The sequence below is a fragment of the Hippocampus bargibanti genome, linkage group LG18 (genome assembly GCF_051943395.1).
Source record: "Hippocampus bargibanti isolate YZ-2025 linkage group LG18, ASM5194339v1, whole genome shotgun sequence".
In the NCBI taxonomy this organism is placed as follows: Eukaryota; Metazoa; Chordata; class Actinopteri; order Syngnathiformes; family Syngnathidae; genus Hippocampus; species Hippocampus bargibanti.
This window is the reverse complement of record NC_142751.1, coordinates 5,173,567-5,191,873: the sequence shown is the minus strand read 5'-3', so window position 1 is coordinate 5,191,873 and position 18,307 is coordinate 5,173,567. Positions and strand designations below refer to the sequence as shown.

Below are 18,307 nucleotides of genomic sequence, written 5' to 3'. Positions count from 1 at the left end.
TGCGCTCCTCCTTAACCCAGTCCATTTGGCTTACTCACCTTCTTCCACATTTACAAATATACAGTAATATGTTGACAACAGCATATTGAGTGTTTGTGTTTGAAAAAGGCATACCGAATACACACGAGAATGCTTTGCTGTATTCTATTATCTATTTCTTGTGAATTATTTCCTGTGTGTCAAAAATGTTCAATTATACAACCTTATCTCTCACTAAACATTCCCATATTCTGTGGGGAATGTATGTTGTCAGTGACATATAAGGCTTCGTAAAGCATATTACTATCTGCTGACTGCAGTCTGTTAGGATGCTGTTATTCAGGGGAATGTACTCATTTCAGGAACATGTCAATATTTGCTCCGCATTGTCTAGTTTTTTTGAAAAGATGACAGTCGCTATATTCAACAAATATAATAACATGTAAGCAGTTACAGTGAAACACGTTCATGTAACTGGTTACGGAAAGCCTTAACATGCAAGCTATTTTGGACGGCCTTTTTCTAAACTTCCTATGCAGACACATTTGTTTCTTTTTTTTTTTTTCTTTTTTGTTTAAATGTCATGGACCAGTTGCGATAAGTCCTTGACCGGAAATATTTTTTCCCCGTTGCTTTTAAATTAGCAGTTTTAAAGCACTGGTAAAGTCAACCAAGATCATTGTAGAGTCATTCAACATTTTATCAGCATTTTTCATTCCTTTCAAACTGTTCATTCACTGCTCATTGTCGTCAAATGAGTGGTTGCTAGCTTTTAAGTGCATATGTACTGGCGATTGAGGCCCACTAGTATTATCCCTACGATGTTATAAAGTCTTTTTTTTATAATTTGTTTAGTCTCCCCAATGTATTGCTCTTTACAATTTTCATTCTTACAATGTATTGAATAAACTACATTACTTTGTTTTTCATTTGGCAGCCTATCTTTTGGATGCACTAATTTTTGCCTTAAAGTGTTTATCGGTTTAAAATAAGTAGGAATTTTGTGTTGCCAATGGACTCTGTAGTTTTTCAGAAACTCCTGCAATGTAAGGTACTGCTTCTCCTCTCCTTTTGTATCGTCAGAATGTTTGGTTTCATTCCCTATTCTTTCCTTCTGACATTTGTTAAAAGATCACTGAGGGTACCCACAGTTTGTGAGTGCTCTCCTGATATGTTTTCACTCCTTTTCTCTACCTTCGACGCTTGTTGGTGCCAAACACCAAAAAGGTGTGCGTTTGTGTGAGTTAGCATCCCACTCCCTGTATGCTAAATCGACCATTGCTACGTGTAGCTAAGTGGGTTTCTGTGTTGTCTAAGCAACGGTCTCAGGCGATAGAAGAGAGTGAAAAACTGTTGATTTGGATTAATGAATAGCAGCTAGTAGGGGACATTGTGAGTGAGGGTAGTATCGCAGAGAATGCACGGCAACTTCACTCGGATATCATCAAGAGGCAACCTGGAAGTTCGTCATCCATTGACAACTACAATGATGATATGTTATATTATGACACAAAGGTAAATTATTATTATTATTATTTATTTTATTTTTATTTATTTTATTTTTATTACTATTTTAATATAAATATATTATATAGTAGTAGTAGTAGTAGTAATAGTATGAGTATTGTTGATGTATATTATTTGTAATAACAAATACTTATCCGTGTACACATACTGTACCTAGTTTTTATTGCAGGTTTTAGACATGTGTCATTGTGGTTTGTCTGCCATGGGCGTGTCTGATATTGCTCTGTTTTCCAATGACTGCTCGGGCCTGATGTCTATACTGTGACAATGCCAAATGGTGATGCGATGTTCATTCATTCATTCATTCATTCATTCATTCATTCATTCATTCATTCATTCATTCTAGTACACATAACCACAGGTATTGCAACATTGTAACCAAGCATATTTTAATGAAACTTGCTATGCTTTTTTTGTAATGATCGCACAACACCACATGTCAAATTCCAGGGCAATTGCAGTTCTGTTTGGTCAAATGTTAAGGTAAAATTAGTCAAATATGCATCAATTTTTGAATTATTACAAATGAAAAATGTATTGTTCAATTCCTTTTGCAAGACCCAGTTTGTGAAAAATGCAGGCATGTATAAATTAGCATCAGACATGTTATTTTCAAAATATAAATCCAGATATTTTTTTAACATGTCTAAATTTAGTGAGTGACATTTTACACATCAATGTTTTAAGATTTAGCATCATGATCAATTTCAATCACATCAGCCAAACATACATACAACATCATAACTTTGCTGCTGTGAAATGTAAATTTCTCCACTGCGAGACTAATAAAGGCAAATCCAATCCAAAGTTCGAAAAAATAAGGCTGGCTAAGCTATTGATAATTGCAGGCCAATAGCATTTGCCTGCATATCACTAAAACATTTTCAGGGAAATCAGTTGCACAGCGTAAAACTTAATGAAGTCCTGGTTACAAGTTAGTTTTTAATCGAAACAGTACTAACTCTAATAGGGCCACTCTCTTTTAGCGTGTTATAGGTAAAATGCCGAACATAGTTGAAGTCTGAAGATTAATTTGGCCCATCAAAAACCTTCCTTTTCTTGCCCTGATAAAAGCTGGACTTGTTTGTCAATATTTTTTTTAGGACGTTGTCTTGTTTCTTCTAATCAGTTTGGTTGCATCTCACTTGGCATGAAAAGTATTTGTGTAGAACTCTGCGTTAATTTAGCAGCCACGCTCAATAGAAAGAGACCAGAGTTTTTTTGAGCCAGTATCGATTACTCATCAAGAAAGCCAATTACCGATCATTTTAGGTCGGTAGGTAGTTCTTTGGCAACACAATGCAACAAGTCGGCGCTAAAGGAATGTTCAAACTGTTCACTCCACCAGAAGATATTCCTTCATTTCATTCCTTTTTATAGATTCAGTCTGGCCTTTTCTTTATTTAGTGGTCGCGAACTGTCATTATATCCCAGTGTACTGGATATTCAGCTACATCAGCATTGATCAAAATAAAACAAAATTCCCCATTTTTTTCGATGAAAAGGTTCCTCAGCCGTCATCTGTACTTCTTTAAAGGTGTTGGATGTTTCACTTCTCATTCAAGAGGCTTCGTCAGTGAACTAAAATTTGCTGGTAGTTTTCAAATTAAATTGGATTGTTCTTACAACAGGATTCTTAGGCAACAAAGGGTTAGTTATGCTGATGAGGTGATACCAGGGAAAATGGGGCAATCAGGCCAGTCGTGGACCCCATAATCAGGCAGGACAATAGAAGTAATCAGTCAGGAAATTAGAAATAATCAGTGTAGCCTCAGGGTATAGTCCTCTGCTCCCCCCAACCTGAGAGCAGGGACCTATCATAGCAGAGGTCTGGCACCGCCACCTCTGGACTGTAGGGATATATGTATAGGGACAAACTACCAGCAAATTTTAGTTTGCTGACGAAGCCTCTTGGATGAGAAGCAAAACATCAAACACCTTCAAAGAAGTACAGATGACGGCTGAAGAAACATTTTCATCGATGGACCACTCCTGTACGACTGAGAGCTTACATTTATTTATTTTTTGATGACATACAAAAGACAATCTATATTATGTGTGAAAACATCAGCACCCCAGCAGGGTAAACACAGCTGCATCAAATAGAAGCAACAAAGAGAGCAGTTTGGTGGCGGTGCGTTCACTGGTGACACTGTAATAAGTACTGACAATTAGTGTCACTTTATTGTTGACAGTTGATTTATTGTTTCCATCCATTTTCCAATTCACTTTATCCTGACAAGGATCGCTGGGCACGCTGGAGCCGATGCCACCTGTCTACGGACAGAAGGTGGGGGAGAACCAATCGCAGTGCACCCATTGACAAACAAACATATGCACTCATGATTAATACTAGCTACAATTTAGAACAGTGGTGTCAAACTGTTATTTGTCGCGAGCCACAGCGTAGTTACGGTCTCCTTTGGAGGGCCGTTACGAATTTTGGGAAACCATATACATTTTTCATCATTTCCGTATATTATATACATAGCACACAACAAAATAATGAAGAACTAGTTTTTTAATTTGAAGTAAAAAATGACTGTTTTTGTGGTTTACGTGGGAGAATTTGGAATTTTGGTTCGGACTTTAACGAGCATCATGGAATTTCACAAGTTAGATTTAATTTCGCAGGCCAAATAAAATGATGTGGCGGGCCCAATTTGGCCCCCGGGCCTTGACTTTGAATAATAATAATAATAATAATAATAATAATAATAATAATAATAATAATAATAATAATAATAATAATAATACATTTCATTTACAAGCTTTAGTGTTCCATTAACTAGTCACAAATGTTTTTGAAATGTAGGAAGAAAACAGTACCCGGAGAAAACCCACACAGGCACAGGCAGAACATGCAAACTCAACACTGGAAAGCCGGCACTGGAATCGAAGCCTGCACCTCTGTAGTGTCAGGCATGCGACAACCAGGATGCCCTAATCTTAAAATATACTCTGTTCCAGTGAAGAAAAACCAGAATTGGGGTTATTTGCGCTGCTCTTATGAGCTCCATTTAAGAGGTGTGTGACAGCATTTTGGACCAACTACAAACGCTTGAGGATGAACTGGATGATTCTAAAATAAAGTATGTTACATACATTTAGCACAGAAGTCACAAACACATGGTTTTAAAACGATTTCCTCATCGTATTTGCTAAGCTGCTGCTATATTTGACAATATCAACTCCACATGACCCCTCACCCCCAAACCCCCCCCAAAAAAATCACTGAATTCAATCACCTGCTCATGTTACTGTTGGATTGCTGTTGGATTATGCTGCAGTAGCAGGAGGCCACCCGACAGTTTATATGACCACGACGTCATATGCAGCAATGGACATGGAACAGAAATACCGTTCATATGACCTCATTTACACTATTCTGGCAAGCTGTTTGTCACTTCTTCTACCCTTCGGTCAACACTAGCATAACATTTACTAAGATGATTGCATTAACTGACAATGCAGTATTTATTGTGACCCAAGCTTTTTGTATGCTGTATAAGATATACCGTATACGTTAAACAAATCATGACATAACATAAATCCATGTCCGGTTGTATTAAAGGCTGTTTGTTACCGGAGTGCCCAGACAAAACCCATGCAAACTATCATTTAATATACCACAATACAAAATGCTAAGCAAAGTTATTTGTGAGAAACAACACAAACAATTAAGTTAAGTTAATGTTTGCTTTTTGTGAAGACCTGCTGCATGCTGTGCCACACCTTGGACTGAAATATAGCAAAAAATGACAATTGAAAGAGAACGTGAATGAGAATGTGAATGTTTGCGGAACATATCTCGTTTGTAAAGTGGATAGTGTCTGTATTGCAGTAACGACTGTTCGATTATCAATACAGAGGAGCAGTTTTGAAAATAACTGTCAGAAGAGATCATTTATATCCCTCTGTTTTTGCTGATGGACAGTTCCGCTAGTTCCGGCAGTCCTCCTGGAAGTGAGAGGGTGAAATGTGTCTTTGTGATAGAAATAATTTTGTATGCGTTGTGACACGTGACAAGATAGCTATCTCAATGTAACGGAAGGAAGTTTGACCAAACTATGGGGAAAAAAAGTCTTTAAAACGCTGGCGATGACTTTGTGGAATTTTTTCTGTTCCCTTTTGTGTCAATTTTCCATGATTCATTTCTGTCAAGCACGCTGCAGGTATTTTGATTCACCAGGGGTCAAATTAGAATAAGTTGAGGCTGCACTCAAACAATTTAAACCATGCATGGAGAAAAAACTGACAGCAAGTCCCAAATCACAAATACTGTAGAATCATTCCAATGAGACTTCTCCTCCCAGAGGTGAGCAAACAGCAGGAGCAGGCTATGGTCTGAAGGGTGCCTTCTCCTGACAACCTGTTTCATCACCACGGATGTTAAATAGCATTTACACGAGAGCTCATAGAAGAATGTTTTGCTCTTAGCCATTCTCAAGTCTTTCAGTCGTGTGTTTTGGCTGATTATCCTGTTGAAAGACCCGTGATCTGTGACCGAGACCCAATTTTCTCACCCGAGGCAGCGCATTTCTTTCCAGAATGTCGTGGGAATTCATTCCATCCTGCACAGCGTCAAGATACCACATGCCGGATGTAACAAAGCAACGCCAGAACACATCCGAACATGTTGCATGGGAGAGAAAGTGTTCATTTCTTGGTATAATTCTTTTTTTTCTTTGCGAATCAGTCCCTGTTACACATAAAAATGTCACAGGAGTTTAATTTTGATTTTGGTGAGGAGAATGTCCACAATACTTGACTGTCATTGCTTAACCATCATTGGGAACTTCTTAATCATCTGAACGAGCAGCATTTTTGTAACTGCCCCCGTTGTCATTGAATAATAAATATTGACGCTGTTACTTTGTCGATAACTGCTCGGGTCAGGGAATGACAAAAATGATGATCCCTGAATCAGAATCATCTTTATTGCCAAGTATGTAGACACACAAGGAATTTGTTTCCGGTAAAACACGCTGCATTCATCAAAAAAATTGCAAACAGGCACTATACATTTCTATCTGGGTTACTGTTTAAAAAGTTAATGGCTTAGGGGAAGAAGCTGTTTAAAAGGCTGCTGGATTTGGTGCGCATGGATCGGTAGCGCCTGCCTGAAGGGAGTATCTGGAAGAGTTAAGGATAGGGATTTGAGCCAGTGTTTGAAGACAAACTGACGTAAGAGAGATGCTAGCAAGGGATTGGACAATGTCTGTGTTTGTGTCACTCGCCAACACAGCAGATTTTGGGGATTAGAAAATGACCCATGCATGTTTATTGGCAAACATTTTGTTTGTTTATTTGTGATTAAGTTACTGTTGTTATTATTATTAGTATTATTTTTTATGGCACTTTGATACAGCCACCTCCGTGGTGAAAGTTCTACACCAAAAAAAAATCAATGATTTGGTTCAATGATTCAGTTTTATATGTACACTTTTGCTGTGGTTTCAGTGTGGTCAACTGTGTTGCCAAAACACACATTGGTACTTGGTATTCTTTATATCGGCATTGTGAGGGATTACAAATGTGGAAACACCTCAAATGCTAATAATACAGGGACACAGCAGTGTTTGGCGAGGCCTGTAACATTACTTATTCTTTTAATATGATTCATCAGAATCACAAAAGCAAACTTTTCATTGGTTTTCAGTAATTTATTGCTAATTACTTTTGTCAGTTCCAAGTTCAGTGAGCATCGTGGGATTTTTCATTACGAACAAAGGTGTACAAACATTTCTGTGCAAGTTTCTTTTGTCACTCTCATGCTCATCTCACAACTATCAATTCAAACTGTTGTGGCAAGCATTTGATGTTTGCCAACCTGAAAGGACAACCGACGTCTCCGGACAATTAAGTTGTGTCCATAATTTGTAAAATGGCTTCAAATGACTTCTACTGAGCGTATTTTACAAAGATTCCACCGCGTATAGATATATATTATGTTTTAAGACTCGCACTGAATATTCCGGAAGTCTTGTTTTTGAGTTGGTGACGAGTCCGTACGTTACGTCACTGAAGGAACGCCCCTGACGTCATCATGTCAATGCATTTTGCGATACTTTGGTCTGAAAACGTCGTGTAGGACCACAAAGAGGCAGAAGAGGGCGACAAAGCTCCATATAAGGAATTAATCAGCATGTGGAAACGGGCTGATTAATTTCTTACACGGCTTTGTCGCCATGTTCTGCCTTTTTTGGGTGCGACATTTCCCACCCCTGATTCCTCAAAATGACACGGAATAAATTCTTTAATCGATTGCAAACATGTATGCTTTCTTCTTCAGAACTATTGGAATCATATTCATAACTGGATGAGTAACAAGAAAGCATATTCTCCAAATCTGAAGCCATTGTTTTGTTTCTCGAGCAAGGCAAGACGGCTTGCCGTGACACCACGAACATGGACCTTCTGCGGCGGGACCTTCTGAAACTGGCCACTTCCGGTTTCAAATTGAAGTACATTTTAGACATGTTAAGTCATTTTTATTGGTGTTTTGCATTTGACTAAAAATATCATACTGCGTGTTTTGGGTATTTTAGATGCTATAAAACGTTTTTCTGATGTCAGTTAGGAAACAAAAAAGTGACATCGGTTGTCCTTTAAGACTTCGTTGGCAAGCTCTTGATTAAAAACCAAACATAAGTAAAAGATCCAAGCTATTATTGAACTTTGCCTCAGCTCCTCAAGATGATCTTTAAGACACAGCAGACAGGATATGCTGCTTCCAGCTGAATCATAGTTGGGGGTGTGTAGACCGCTGGAATGTCCTTTTATGGCATAGAAGGGCTTTTTAAAACAGGAAATGACATCGTGAGCAATTGAGGAGGAGTATTTCTTGAAGTTACTGACCGAGCTGCAGATAGAGTTCCTTAACTGTTCACTTGTTTCATTGCAAATCAAGCACTGTAGAAAGAGCGGCAGTTGAAATAAATGATTGCTAACGGTCTATATTTATTATTTATTTTTTTACATTTAGGGATAAGAAGAAAGCCAGAATTCATCATCTGACATTGCTGCCAGTACGGTTTACAGGTACTAGCTACATTCACTCTCTTCACTTATAACCTTATAACCGAAACTGTACTTCACAAAATGAAATTTGGACTCAGAGGGATGAAATAGACTCCCTAGAAGTAAGAAAAGATCGCTGTTTTGTTCGTTGAAGAGAAAAATAGAAAGTGTAGTGGGAAGTGATTCAGAGAGAGCAGGATGTGAGGTGGAGGATGTGCGGTGTCTGTGTTGTGACATTCAATCCATGTGACCTCTGATAGCAGCCATCTACCACAATGATCTCTCACTGTGTCCACTATTCTGAAATGAAACTTCCGGATTCTTTTTAGAAGAAACCCCACTTATACGGTGTCACTTGTCAAGAACGCATTAATTAATTTATTTTCCTATGGGTTTTTTTTGCTATCTATTTGCTATCTATTAGCTACCTATCGAACTTGCCATCTATTAGCCACAAGCTGGCTAGCTACCTAGCTAGCTATCTATCTTATCCAGTGACTGTAAAGTGGCATTGAAAGCCGAGGTATCACTGGATAGTGCTTTCACAAATGATGCAGCTGTGACAAAATACTTAAAAGAACTACAGAAATATTACGTCCAAGAAATCTGAATTATTGATCCATATAGAAGGTGCATTTGTTTGTTTAAAAGGCACACTGTTGACTTTTTTGAAAACGGAGTGCTATTTGGGGCCCCTTATAGTGCGGAAATTATAGTACTTGGAAGTTACAAGTACCATAACACAAGTTCACAAGTTGTAACTACAAAATATGTCATATTATTTCGTATACTGGTATTATTTGTTCTTAAACACAACACATTGGAAATTGGAATGGCATTTGAGAATTTCAAAAGGGCAAGTTCAAATCTCTTTTAATCATTTTGTTTTGTTTGTATGTTTTCATTTAGGTGTGAGTTGGGTGGCCGTGAAGAAGAGACAACATGGTGGCCTTGTCGTTAAAGATCGGTGTGGGTAATGTGGTCAAGACCATGCAGTTTGAGCCCTCCACCATGGTGTACGATGCCTGCCGCATCATCAGAGAGAGAGTTACAGAGGCACAACTTGGACAGCGTAAGTTTTACAGCCTCTTTGTGTATGCCCATACCCGCTCACACATATTCACACTGGGCCAATGAATACAGAGAACCGATGAGTAGTATTTACTCTGTAGCCTCATGAATATACTTTGGCCCAAGTTTATCAAAGTCAAAAACATCAATTGCCAAGCTATGAGAATGTCAAGTCGTTTTTTTTTCTCCTTCAATTTCAAGATCACAATCAAGGGAAGCCACACCCTTCAGCGGTCACAATTAGAAGTCTCCAATGTTTGTGATCTATTTATTGATAAACCCCATTTGCCTTTCATGTTGTAGGGCATTTATGTGTATTTTTGAACCTTTATTTCATTATTATTATTGCCCATAAAAGGAAGTTACAATGGCAAGTATTTTTGGCATGACTATGTTATCTGTTGACCTTACATTGAAAGCTGGCACATGCCAGAGTATGTTCCGTTCAAAATTACAACAGGACATGGACCAGTATTTGGGGCTTTTACTCGACTTGAATATTTGCTTGACTTGAATATAGCATTTACTTATTTTGTGTGACCAGTAGACTAACATGAAAAAATCAAATGTGACCAAAAGATTAACATTGGATAAGCAAAATTAAGCGAGAAAATCGGGCATTTGACAGCTTTGTTTCTTAGTTCATATCAGCTTTCACTGTATCACAACTACGCTACTCTTCCTGGAGTCCCTTCTCTAAGTCACATATAAAGTATAATAAAATTACATTCTAGAATTTCTAAAACACAAATGTACACATTGTGGTGCACATCATACACATTTTCATCCGAATAAAGCAGGGGTCGGGAACCTTTTTGACTAAGAGAGCCATAAAAGTAAAATATTTAGAAATGTTTTTCAGCGAGAGCCACACGCACGCGCGCGCACATACAAACGCTCGCGTGCGCGCGCGCGCACACGCGCACGCGCGGTCACTTTTCAACAAAATATCAGAATGTATTATTTAAAATAACTTTGTGATAGTACTCACCGTTACCATGGATGGTTTTCCGTTCCTCGTGTTTGGTAAAAATCCAGGAAAACGATCGGAATGAAATTCAATTTGCCGGTCCAGAGGCGAAGTTACTGCTAGCTAGCCTGCACACGGCTCATAAGCTTCCACACTTGCTATCTGCAATCTACTTCTCGCAGAAGTATGTTGATGCTAACGTTAACATGGGGCTTGTTAAAATGTCACTCACATTCGACTGTTTCATCGATGGTATTGTTTCATTGCAAATTAGAATAGGAACATTTTCTCTCCTCTAATGCTCCGGTGCATTCACGCTGAAGTGCACTAGTTGCGCTCATTTAAAGGGGCGTTTACCGGTTTCAACATGACGGCCACTATCATCCAATCAACATGGCGCTTTCGGCCATTCTAGGTCAGTGTCATCCAATCAAAATTGCGCTTTCCGCCAACTGCAGCCCCAACGGGAAATGAACGACGAAAAAAACGACAATATGCATTATAATATGTAATATTTATCATCAAATCATCAAATCAAAAACAATCATCAAAAGTGCCATATATATCCCGACCCCTGGAATAAAGTATCATCAACTACAACTTTGAGAGCATGGACTTGATCAACAGTTTCTTGAAACTGGCTCTCATGGAAGCTTCTGTAACAGCAGGCGACAGATTATTCTGCATAGTTATAGCTGTAAACAACACAGCTCTCCACACTGCTTCAGCCTCAGAACAATATTTTTTTTTTGTCTCGGCACACACCGCTGAACAATAGTCCAGGTGGGATAACATCAAAAGCTGAAACCCCCAGGACCTGAGAAGCTGATTAAATGTTGTCAAGAGCCACAATTAGCCTCTCGGTTCAAACATGTATGAGCTGGTGTACATACACACTGTGCTATTTATTGTTGCATAAACAGCAGGGCTCACCATTGCTTGACCTCACATGCTTCTTATTTTCCAGTGAGAAATACAAATACTGAGATCTGAATTTGATTTATTGAACTCTTTCTGTTGTCTGGAGTTCATGTATCAATTACCTTGACCATTGAACCAATTAATATGAATTTTTAATTGTACTTCTTGCAGCCAATGACTATGGACTATTTCTCTCTGATGAAGACCCCAAAAAAGGCATTTGGCTAGAGGCTGGAAAAGCCCTCGACTACTACATGTTGAGGAATGGGGTGAGTCACTCCTAAAAAGGAAGCCAGACTGCACAATTTTCATTGGTCAACTTTATAGGCACTCAAAAAATTATAGGGACATTTTCAGTTAAATGAACAGTTATTACAAATAAACATAAATCCCTATTTCAGGAATGCTTTGCAACATGTTTTATTATATGACGTGATGGGATCAAAACACTCCAGTAAAAAACAAAAACAAAAAAAAAACAATAACACATTTGACAAAATGCCCACAATCACCCCGAGGGGAAACAAATGATCACTTCATTAATTAATTGATCCAGTGGTGCTTTGAGGTAGAAGTGACTAAATTGTGAAGTTCTTTTTTTTTCTTTTTAGATGTGAGTTGTAATTCGGCCATTGTTTTATTTGACTGGTGAGCGAGGTACAAGCACTGTGCACAGTAATTTGGCAAATACTGAATAATTCAGAACAAAACGAAGTTTCAGACTATTGAAAGGTACTCGCAATTCAAATTTACTTCAAAACTCGACATATATTGAAGAGAATTCCAATTTATTTAAAACCGCCAAACTACCCTGCCTCATTTAGATCGTCACTGCTAGCTTAATGCTACATTATAATGGGAAATGCCATTGAATGGGATTGCCAGTTGCGGTTTTACAACTTTTTAAGCAATGGATATTTCGACACATTTGGTGGAACAGCACATGTGCACAGATAACATGATAATAAAAAAAAGACTAATATTCCAGCAATTTTCAGAATCACAGTAGTAGTAGAACAAGGCTATTCTTCCTTTGCAAGACCCTTCATGGTTCTTTAGCGTTTTGTAGCTACTGTCGTTAGTGGGTTTCGTTAGAAAGATCATCCAGCATATATTTTTTATATGTTTTTTTTAATTGACCTGCTCTAATTCAGATAAACAGTATAACCCCCCAAAAATGACGAACATTTACACTTAGTTTGGGTTTTGTAGACCTTAAATCAGGTCAATTTTACTTTAGCTTTTCACTTGTTCAGAATTTTAGAATCTCTTACATACTTTTGAAGTCAATTTTAGTCACTAAGGTTTGTCAGAAATATGTACATGTACTGTAACATTATTTTGTCTCTCAGGACACTCTGGAATACAAAAAGAAGCAGAGGCCTCTGAAAATTCGTATGCTGGATGGCACTGTAAAGACTGTTATGGTGGATGATTCCAAGATTGTCAGCGACATGCTCATGACCATCTGTGCCAGAATAGGTAAAATGTCTTCCACAATGTGCACTTGAAATGACAGCTTGGAGTTTAGAAAATTCTGACTACGCTGTAACTTTTGTGAGTTCAGGCATTACAAATTATGACGAGTACTCCCTGGTGCGAGACATTGGTGAGGAGAAGAAGGAGGAGACCACAGGCACTCTTAAAAGAGACAAAACGTTGCTCCGAGATGACAAGAAGATGGAGAAATTAAAGCAGAAGCTCCATACAGATGATGAATGTATGACATTGATCTGCTTTCATATTAATATTATGACGATTTGAGCTTTCAAATGTCAGGTAACAATGACTGTAATGGATAAACATGACTGATTTAAGACCATTTTACATTACTTGCATTGTAGTGACGTTGAAAAGATTAGTTTTGATTGAAATTGTGTTCCACAGTAAACTGGTTGGACCATGGGCGGACTTTGAGAGAACAAGGCGTCGAAGAGACAGAAATGTTGTTGCTGAGGAGGAAGTTCTTCTATTCAGATCAGAACGTTGACTCCAGAGACCCCGTACAGCTCAACCTTCTCTATGTGCAGGTGCATGAATCCCACTATTGCCTTCAATCACAGTTGAAGAGTTGCTGTGCCAAAATCTTTGCGAGTCGTTTTCACGTTTGTTGTAATTAGGGAGCCTACTTATTAGATCCTATGATTTGTACTCTTTCTTTAAGCCAATTGTATTTTTATTTGGGCAGCCAACAGAGTACTCAGTGCATTGTGGAAAAGTTATTATTTTTTTAGTTTTAAAATAACTTGCTTTTAACTAGGATCTCGTGCAGCCTGTTGGACAAAAATAGAATGTGGGGCATTTATAATGTCTATTAGTGTTGTAAATCATAAATCGTCATTGCCATGGACCAGCTGCATCCTACAACTAAGCTCGGTAGCGAGGCTGAAGTTGGCTAATGCCTTCTCCCTGTTGCTGTGTGTGCCAAAGTGAATAAAAGGCAAACTAATCACAGAGGTATTGATACACTAAGAGAGATTTTGTTGACAATACTATTTAATGATTATTAGCTGACTAGCTATTCCCACATATGTGTTCACAACTCATGGACACCCCCTTACATACCTCGACATGCATCTCATACTCTAGTTCCATTTTGAATACCCACTGATTCATTAACAGCCCTAATACATTTCGCCTATAAAGTAAGGAAATTAATTTCTTGCTATTTTGAAGTTGGGAGAATATAAATATAATATAATAAATATAAATATAATATAATTTGTAACAAGAGAAAATAATGCATACAGAGCTTTCAGGATACAATAACAAAGTACTTTCATATGTATTGACCTGATTTTGACAAAAAGGTCAACTTAATGTATGTGCAAATGTCTGTGTTGCTGTAAACAGGCCCGTGATGACATTCTAAATGGGTCTCATCCAGTCTCCTTTGACAAGGCCTGCGAGTTTGCTGGTTATCAGTGTCAGATCCAGTTTGGTGACCACAACGAGTCGAAACACAAGCCTGGATTTTTAGAGTAAGTGTTATCCGACATTGGACTCTTTTTCATTATAAATGAATTCATGTTGATATTTTTACTTCACAGTTTAAAAGAATTTCTTCCCAAAGAATACATCAAACACAAAGGAGAAAAAAAGATCTTCCAGGTAAGAATCCAATTACCAACAGATTCAGCAGTCAAGCAGAAATCAATTCAATTAAATTGAGCAAATTGAGTCGAGATTGTTATCTTGTTTGTATTGGTTAATATTGAGTGACATAATTGTTCTGTAAAATAGTTGTCTTTTGTTACAGCTTGGTAATCAATGTTTAAATTCAAGTTCATGTGGTAACAATTTTTTGTCTGACCGTACAGTTTACCTTTTCTTGTCGGCTGATTAAAATGTTTTATTTTTACACGTTTGACTTTTTCAGGTAAATTTATTCCCCTCTTATATTCTTCTTTTTCTTTTGGCATTTCCCTTCAGGGATCGCCACAGTGAATCGGTGTCCTCCATTTAACCCTGTTTTGTGCATCCTCTTCTCTCACACCAGCTACCTTCATGCCCTCTTTGACAACATCCATAAACATCCTCTTTGGCCTTCCTTTCGGTCTCCTGCCTGGCATTTCAAGGCTCAGCATCCTTCTCCCGACATAGTCACTCTCTCTCCTCTGGACATGTCCAAACCATCTCAGTCTGGCCTCTCTGACTTTCACTCCAAAGCCTCTAATATGAGTTGTCCCTCTAATATACTCATTCCTGATCCTATCCAACCTGGTGACTCACAAATAAAACATCAACGTCTTCATCTCGGCAACCTCCAGCTCTGCTTCCTGTCTTTTCTTCAGATTCTTCCCCTCTTAAAAGTGGGGTTTTAATGAATTATTTGTAGTTCAATAGCTAATGATGCACTTCATCCCATTCAGGAACAGCAGTTCCTCCAGTTAACAGCTTATCATACGTTACAGGGTGCCTTTCGTGAACCTGACAATGGGTTGATACTGTTTTCATCTGTCATTTACCCAGGAACACAAAAACTGCCAAAACATGACCGAGATTGAGGCCAAAGTCAGCTATGTGAAGCAAGCCAGGTCTCTAAAAACCTACGGCGTTTCCTTTTTTTTGGTCAAGGTAAACACGCTTGTCAATTCATGGGATATTCAAACTGTTTGATATTGTCCCTAACATTTTTTAACATGAAACATCCTGTAGGAGAAGATGAAGGGCAAGAACAAATTGGTGCCACGTCTCCTGGGCATCACCAAAGAAAGTGTGATGAGGGTGGATGAGAAAACAAAGGAGGTGATCCAGGAGTGGAACCTGACCAATATCAAACGCTGGGCTGCTTCACCCAAGAGTTTCACTCTGGTCAGTTCCTTCTCCCAACAGAAGCCTCATAATTACAGCTCGATCGGGGTTCGGCATTAACCAGTCAGGTCAGCACGCAATGGCAACGGGATTGTGGCCTGCTCAAGAAGATGACCGAATGGTTTTGAGTCACTTTTACACATACCCGTGCAAACTTGCTAAAATGAAGCATGGCATGACGCAAGCTAAAATGCTCTGTATGTGCAGTTTTGAAATACAGTGATACCTCGGCTTACGAACGCGTTAGCTAACGAACGTTTCGCCTTACGAACGTTAAATTCGCGAGAATATAATCTTGGCATACGAACAACTTTTCGGGAAACACACGGAGCGCCACAATGAGTGATGTGTCGTTTGCGAACGAGACGGTTTTTGGAGCTGGATCTCTGAAGTGAACGAAGAGAGATCTGGATCTTCTAACAAGGAGCTGGAAATGGCAGCCAACTTTTTTTTCCTTTATTCTCCGCCCTCAATCTTCGGTTAAAGCCACACGTGATTGGTAGAAAAGGGAGGGAGAATTACGGACGCACGCAGCAGTTAGGAGAAGGAGAAGGGGTTAGAGAAACAAGCACGCTGTGAGCACATTGAACAGGAAAGGGAGACGACAGACCATGAAAGCACTACAAAGAAAAAACAAAAGTGAAAAGGTGAGAAAATGGATACAAGACACAGTGAAATTTGCATTTGTTTCAACTTTATTGATAGCTCAAAGGCATAGACAAGGTGTAGACTCCAAGGTTAAAATATCCCATCAATCAGGCTCAACAAATAACCCGCACAAGCCATCTGTACAATTTGAAGAGGAAAGACAAGCAAGGGAACCAGCTATTAATGAAGTTTCTAGTGTTTCTGCCTGGATCTGTTGCCGTTGCAATGTCACAACTTCCAAGATGTATAACCCAGAGCTCCTTGAGACACGTTTTGCAAAACGCTATCCATTCCATCAAGCCATCAACGACCGTCACAAAGGTAAATAAGATGACTTTATTCTACAGTACAGTTTATTTCTTTAATTACAATACCCTAGCACCTTTATTATACATAAAATAAGGTATATTTTGTGTAGTTTTAAGGATTATTTAGTAGAAAATTATGTTTTATGGGTACCTGGGAACGGATTATTCTCGTTTTAATGGTTTCTATGGGAAATTAAAGTTTGGAATACACCCTTTTCGCCTTGCACACACTCTCTGGGAACCAAATACGTTCGTATGCCAAGGTATCACTGCAATTAAATTGAAATAATATGAAGTTTACTATTGCTAGAATGAAATGAGTTTCATATTTACCAGCATTGTGCTCTCTAAGGTTATTTTAGAACTGCGTTCATTGACTCGTTTGATTTGTCTAAAAATCCCATCCTGTCTCAAATTATCATAGTTTTATTTGACATCTTAGGACATTTTTTTTTCAAGAACAGTTTCCCTGATATTATTTTTTTCACTAGAGGCCAGTTTTATTGTTGATAGCAGCCAAGCGCTCACTTAAGAAACTAATTACTGTCATTGTCATCCCTCTTCTTACCTCAATTAAATGTTGTTCTTTATATGAAATTATCAGTTACACATTATCAGACATTTATCATTTGGACCGTAGAGTTTTTTTTCCTTTTCTTTTTATTTTATTCATTTTTTTTTTTTGCAATGCGATTTTCTTTCGTTTTCTTCATTCCATATGGCAAGTGCCGTGAGATGTCTTATATGAATTGGTACTGTACAAATAGAATTCACATGACTAATTTCTACAGTGTGAGGGTGAACGTTCTGCCATAATCTTCAAATGAATCACCCTATTTGATCAACTTTCAGGATTTTGGAGATTATCAGGATGGCTACTACTCAGTGCAGACCACCGAGGGAGAGCAAATAGCTCAACTTATTGCTGGTTATATTGACATCATCCTTAAGAAGGTAACACACAGCATGTTTTCATATTGCACTACATTCCTAATCAGCTCAAGACTGAGTTGTTGCACTATACCATATTTTCTGGATTATGAAACGCCTCAATTATACATCGCATCTTCAATGAATGGCCTATTTTATAACTGTTTTCATTTATAGGCACACTGCATACATAGACGACGGACCAAAGAATAGACGCTACCACCGTGGCTGCAGTTGCACTCTGAATCCACTAGATAGAGCTACGATAAAGAAATACAATACAATACAATACAATACAATACAATACAATACAGCTTTATTTATATATAGCAAGGGTGCCCATTACATTGGTCACAATCGACTGGTAGCTTGAGAACTGGTCCGAAGTTGATCACAAGGGGTGTAGAGGGAAGCAAAACAAACATTCGTGTGTCTCAGTACATATAAGTAGCAGTGATAGTGATAACGATAAAAGGTATAGGTCTCATCGCAAGCTGCAATTGCAGGCAGGTGAGCACTAACAACTTACCACTAGGCCACCATAGTATAAAAGTAACCTGTTTTTTTTAGAAATACTTGTGCAAGAGAGACTGATCGGATGATTAGGATCCAGTGC

The 18,307-nt window shown here is 38.3% G+C and overlaps 1 protein-coding gene across 3 annotated transcripts in view; it reads left to right on the top strand.

The window, feature by feature from the left end:
• The window catches only part of tln1 (talin 1), an 84,466-nt gene that overhangs the window by 9,910 nt on the left and 56,249 nt on the right, over positions 1-18,307 (top strand). For 2 of the 3 annotated variants that reach the window (XM_089020877.1, XM_089020874.1), the window contains exons 2-12: positions 8,495-8,550; positions 9,439-9,601; positions 11,663-11,760; positions 12,844-12,973; positions 13,059-13,211; positions 13,379-13,521; positions 14,345-14,472; positions 14,542-14,602; positions 15,464-15,568; positions 15,650-15,805; positions 17,614-17,715. In XM_089020877.1, coding sequence (XP_088877003.1) covers positions 9,472-9,601; positions 11,663-11,760; positions 12,844-12,973; positions 13,059-13,211; positions 13,379-13,521; positions 14,345-14,472; positions 14,542-14,602; positions 15,464-15,568; positions 15,650-15,805; positions 17,614-17,715 — 1,206 coding nt within the window. In that variant the 5' untranslated portion in view covers positions 8,495-8,550; positions 9,439-9,471. The remainder of the gene's footprint in view (positions 1-8,494; positions 8,551-9,438; positions 9,602-11,662; positions 11,761-12,843; positions 12,974-13,058; positions 13,212-13,378; positions 13,522-14,344; positions 14,473-14,541; positions 14,603-15,463; positions 15,569-15,649; positions 15,806-17,613; positions 17,716-18,307) is intronic. The other variant, XM_089020876.1, reaches the window with a different exon arrangement.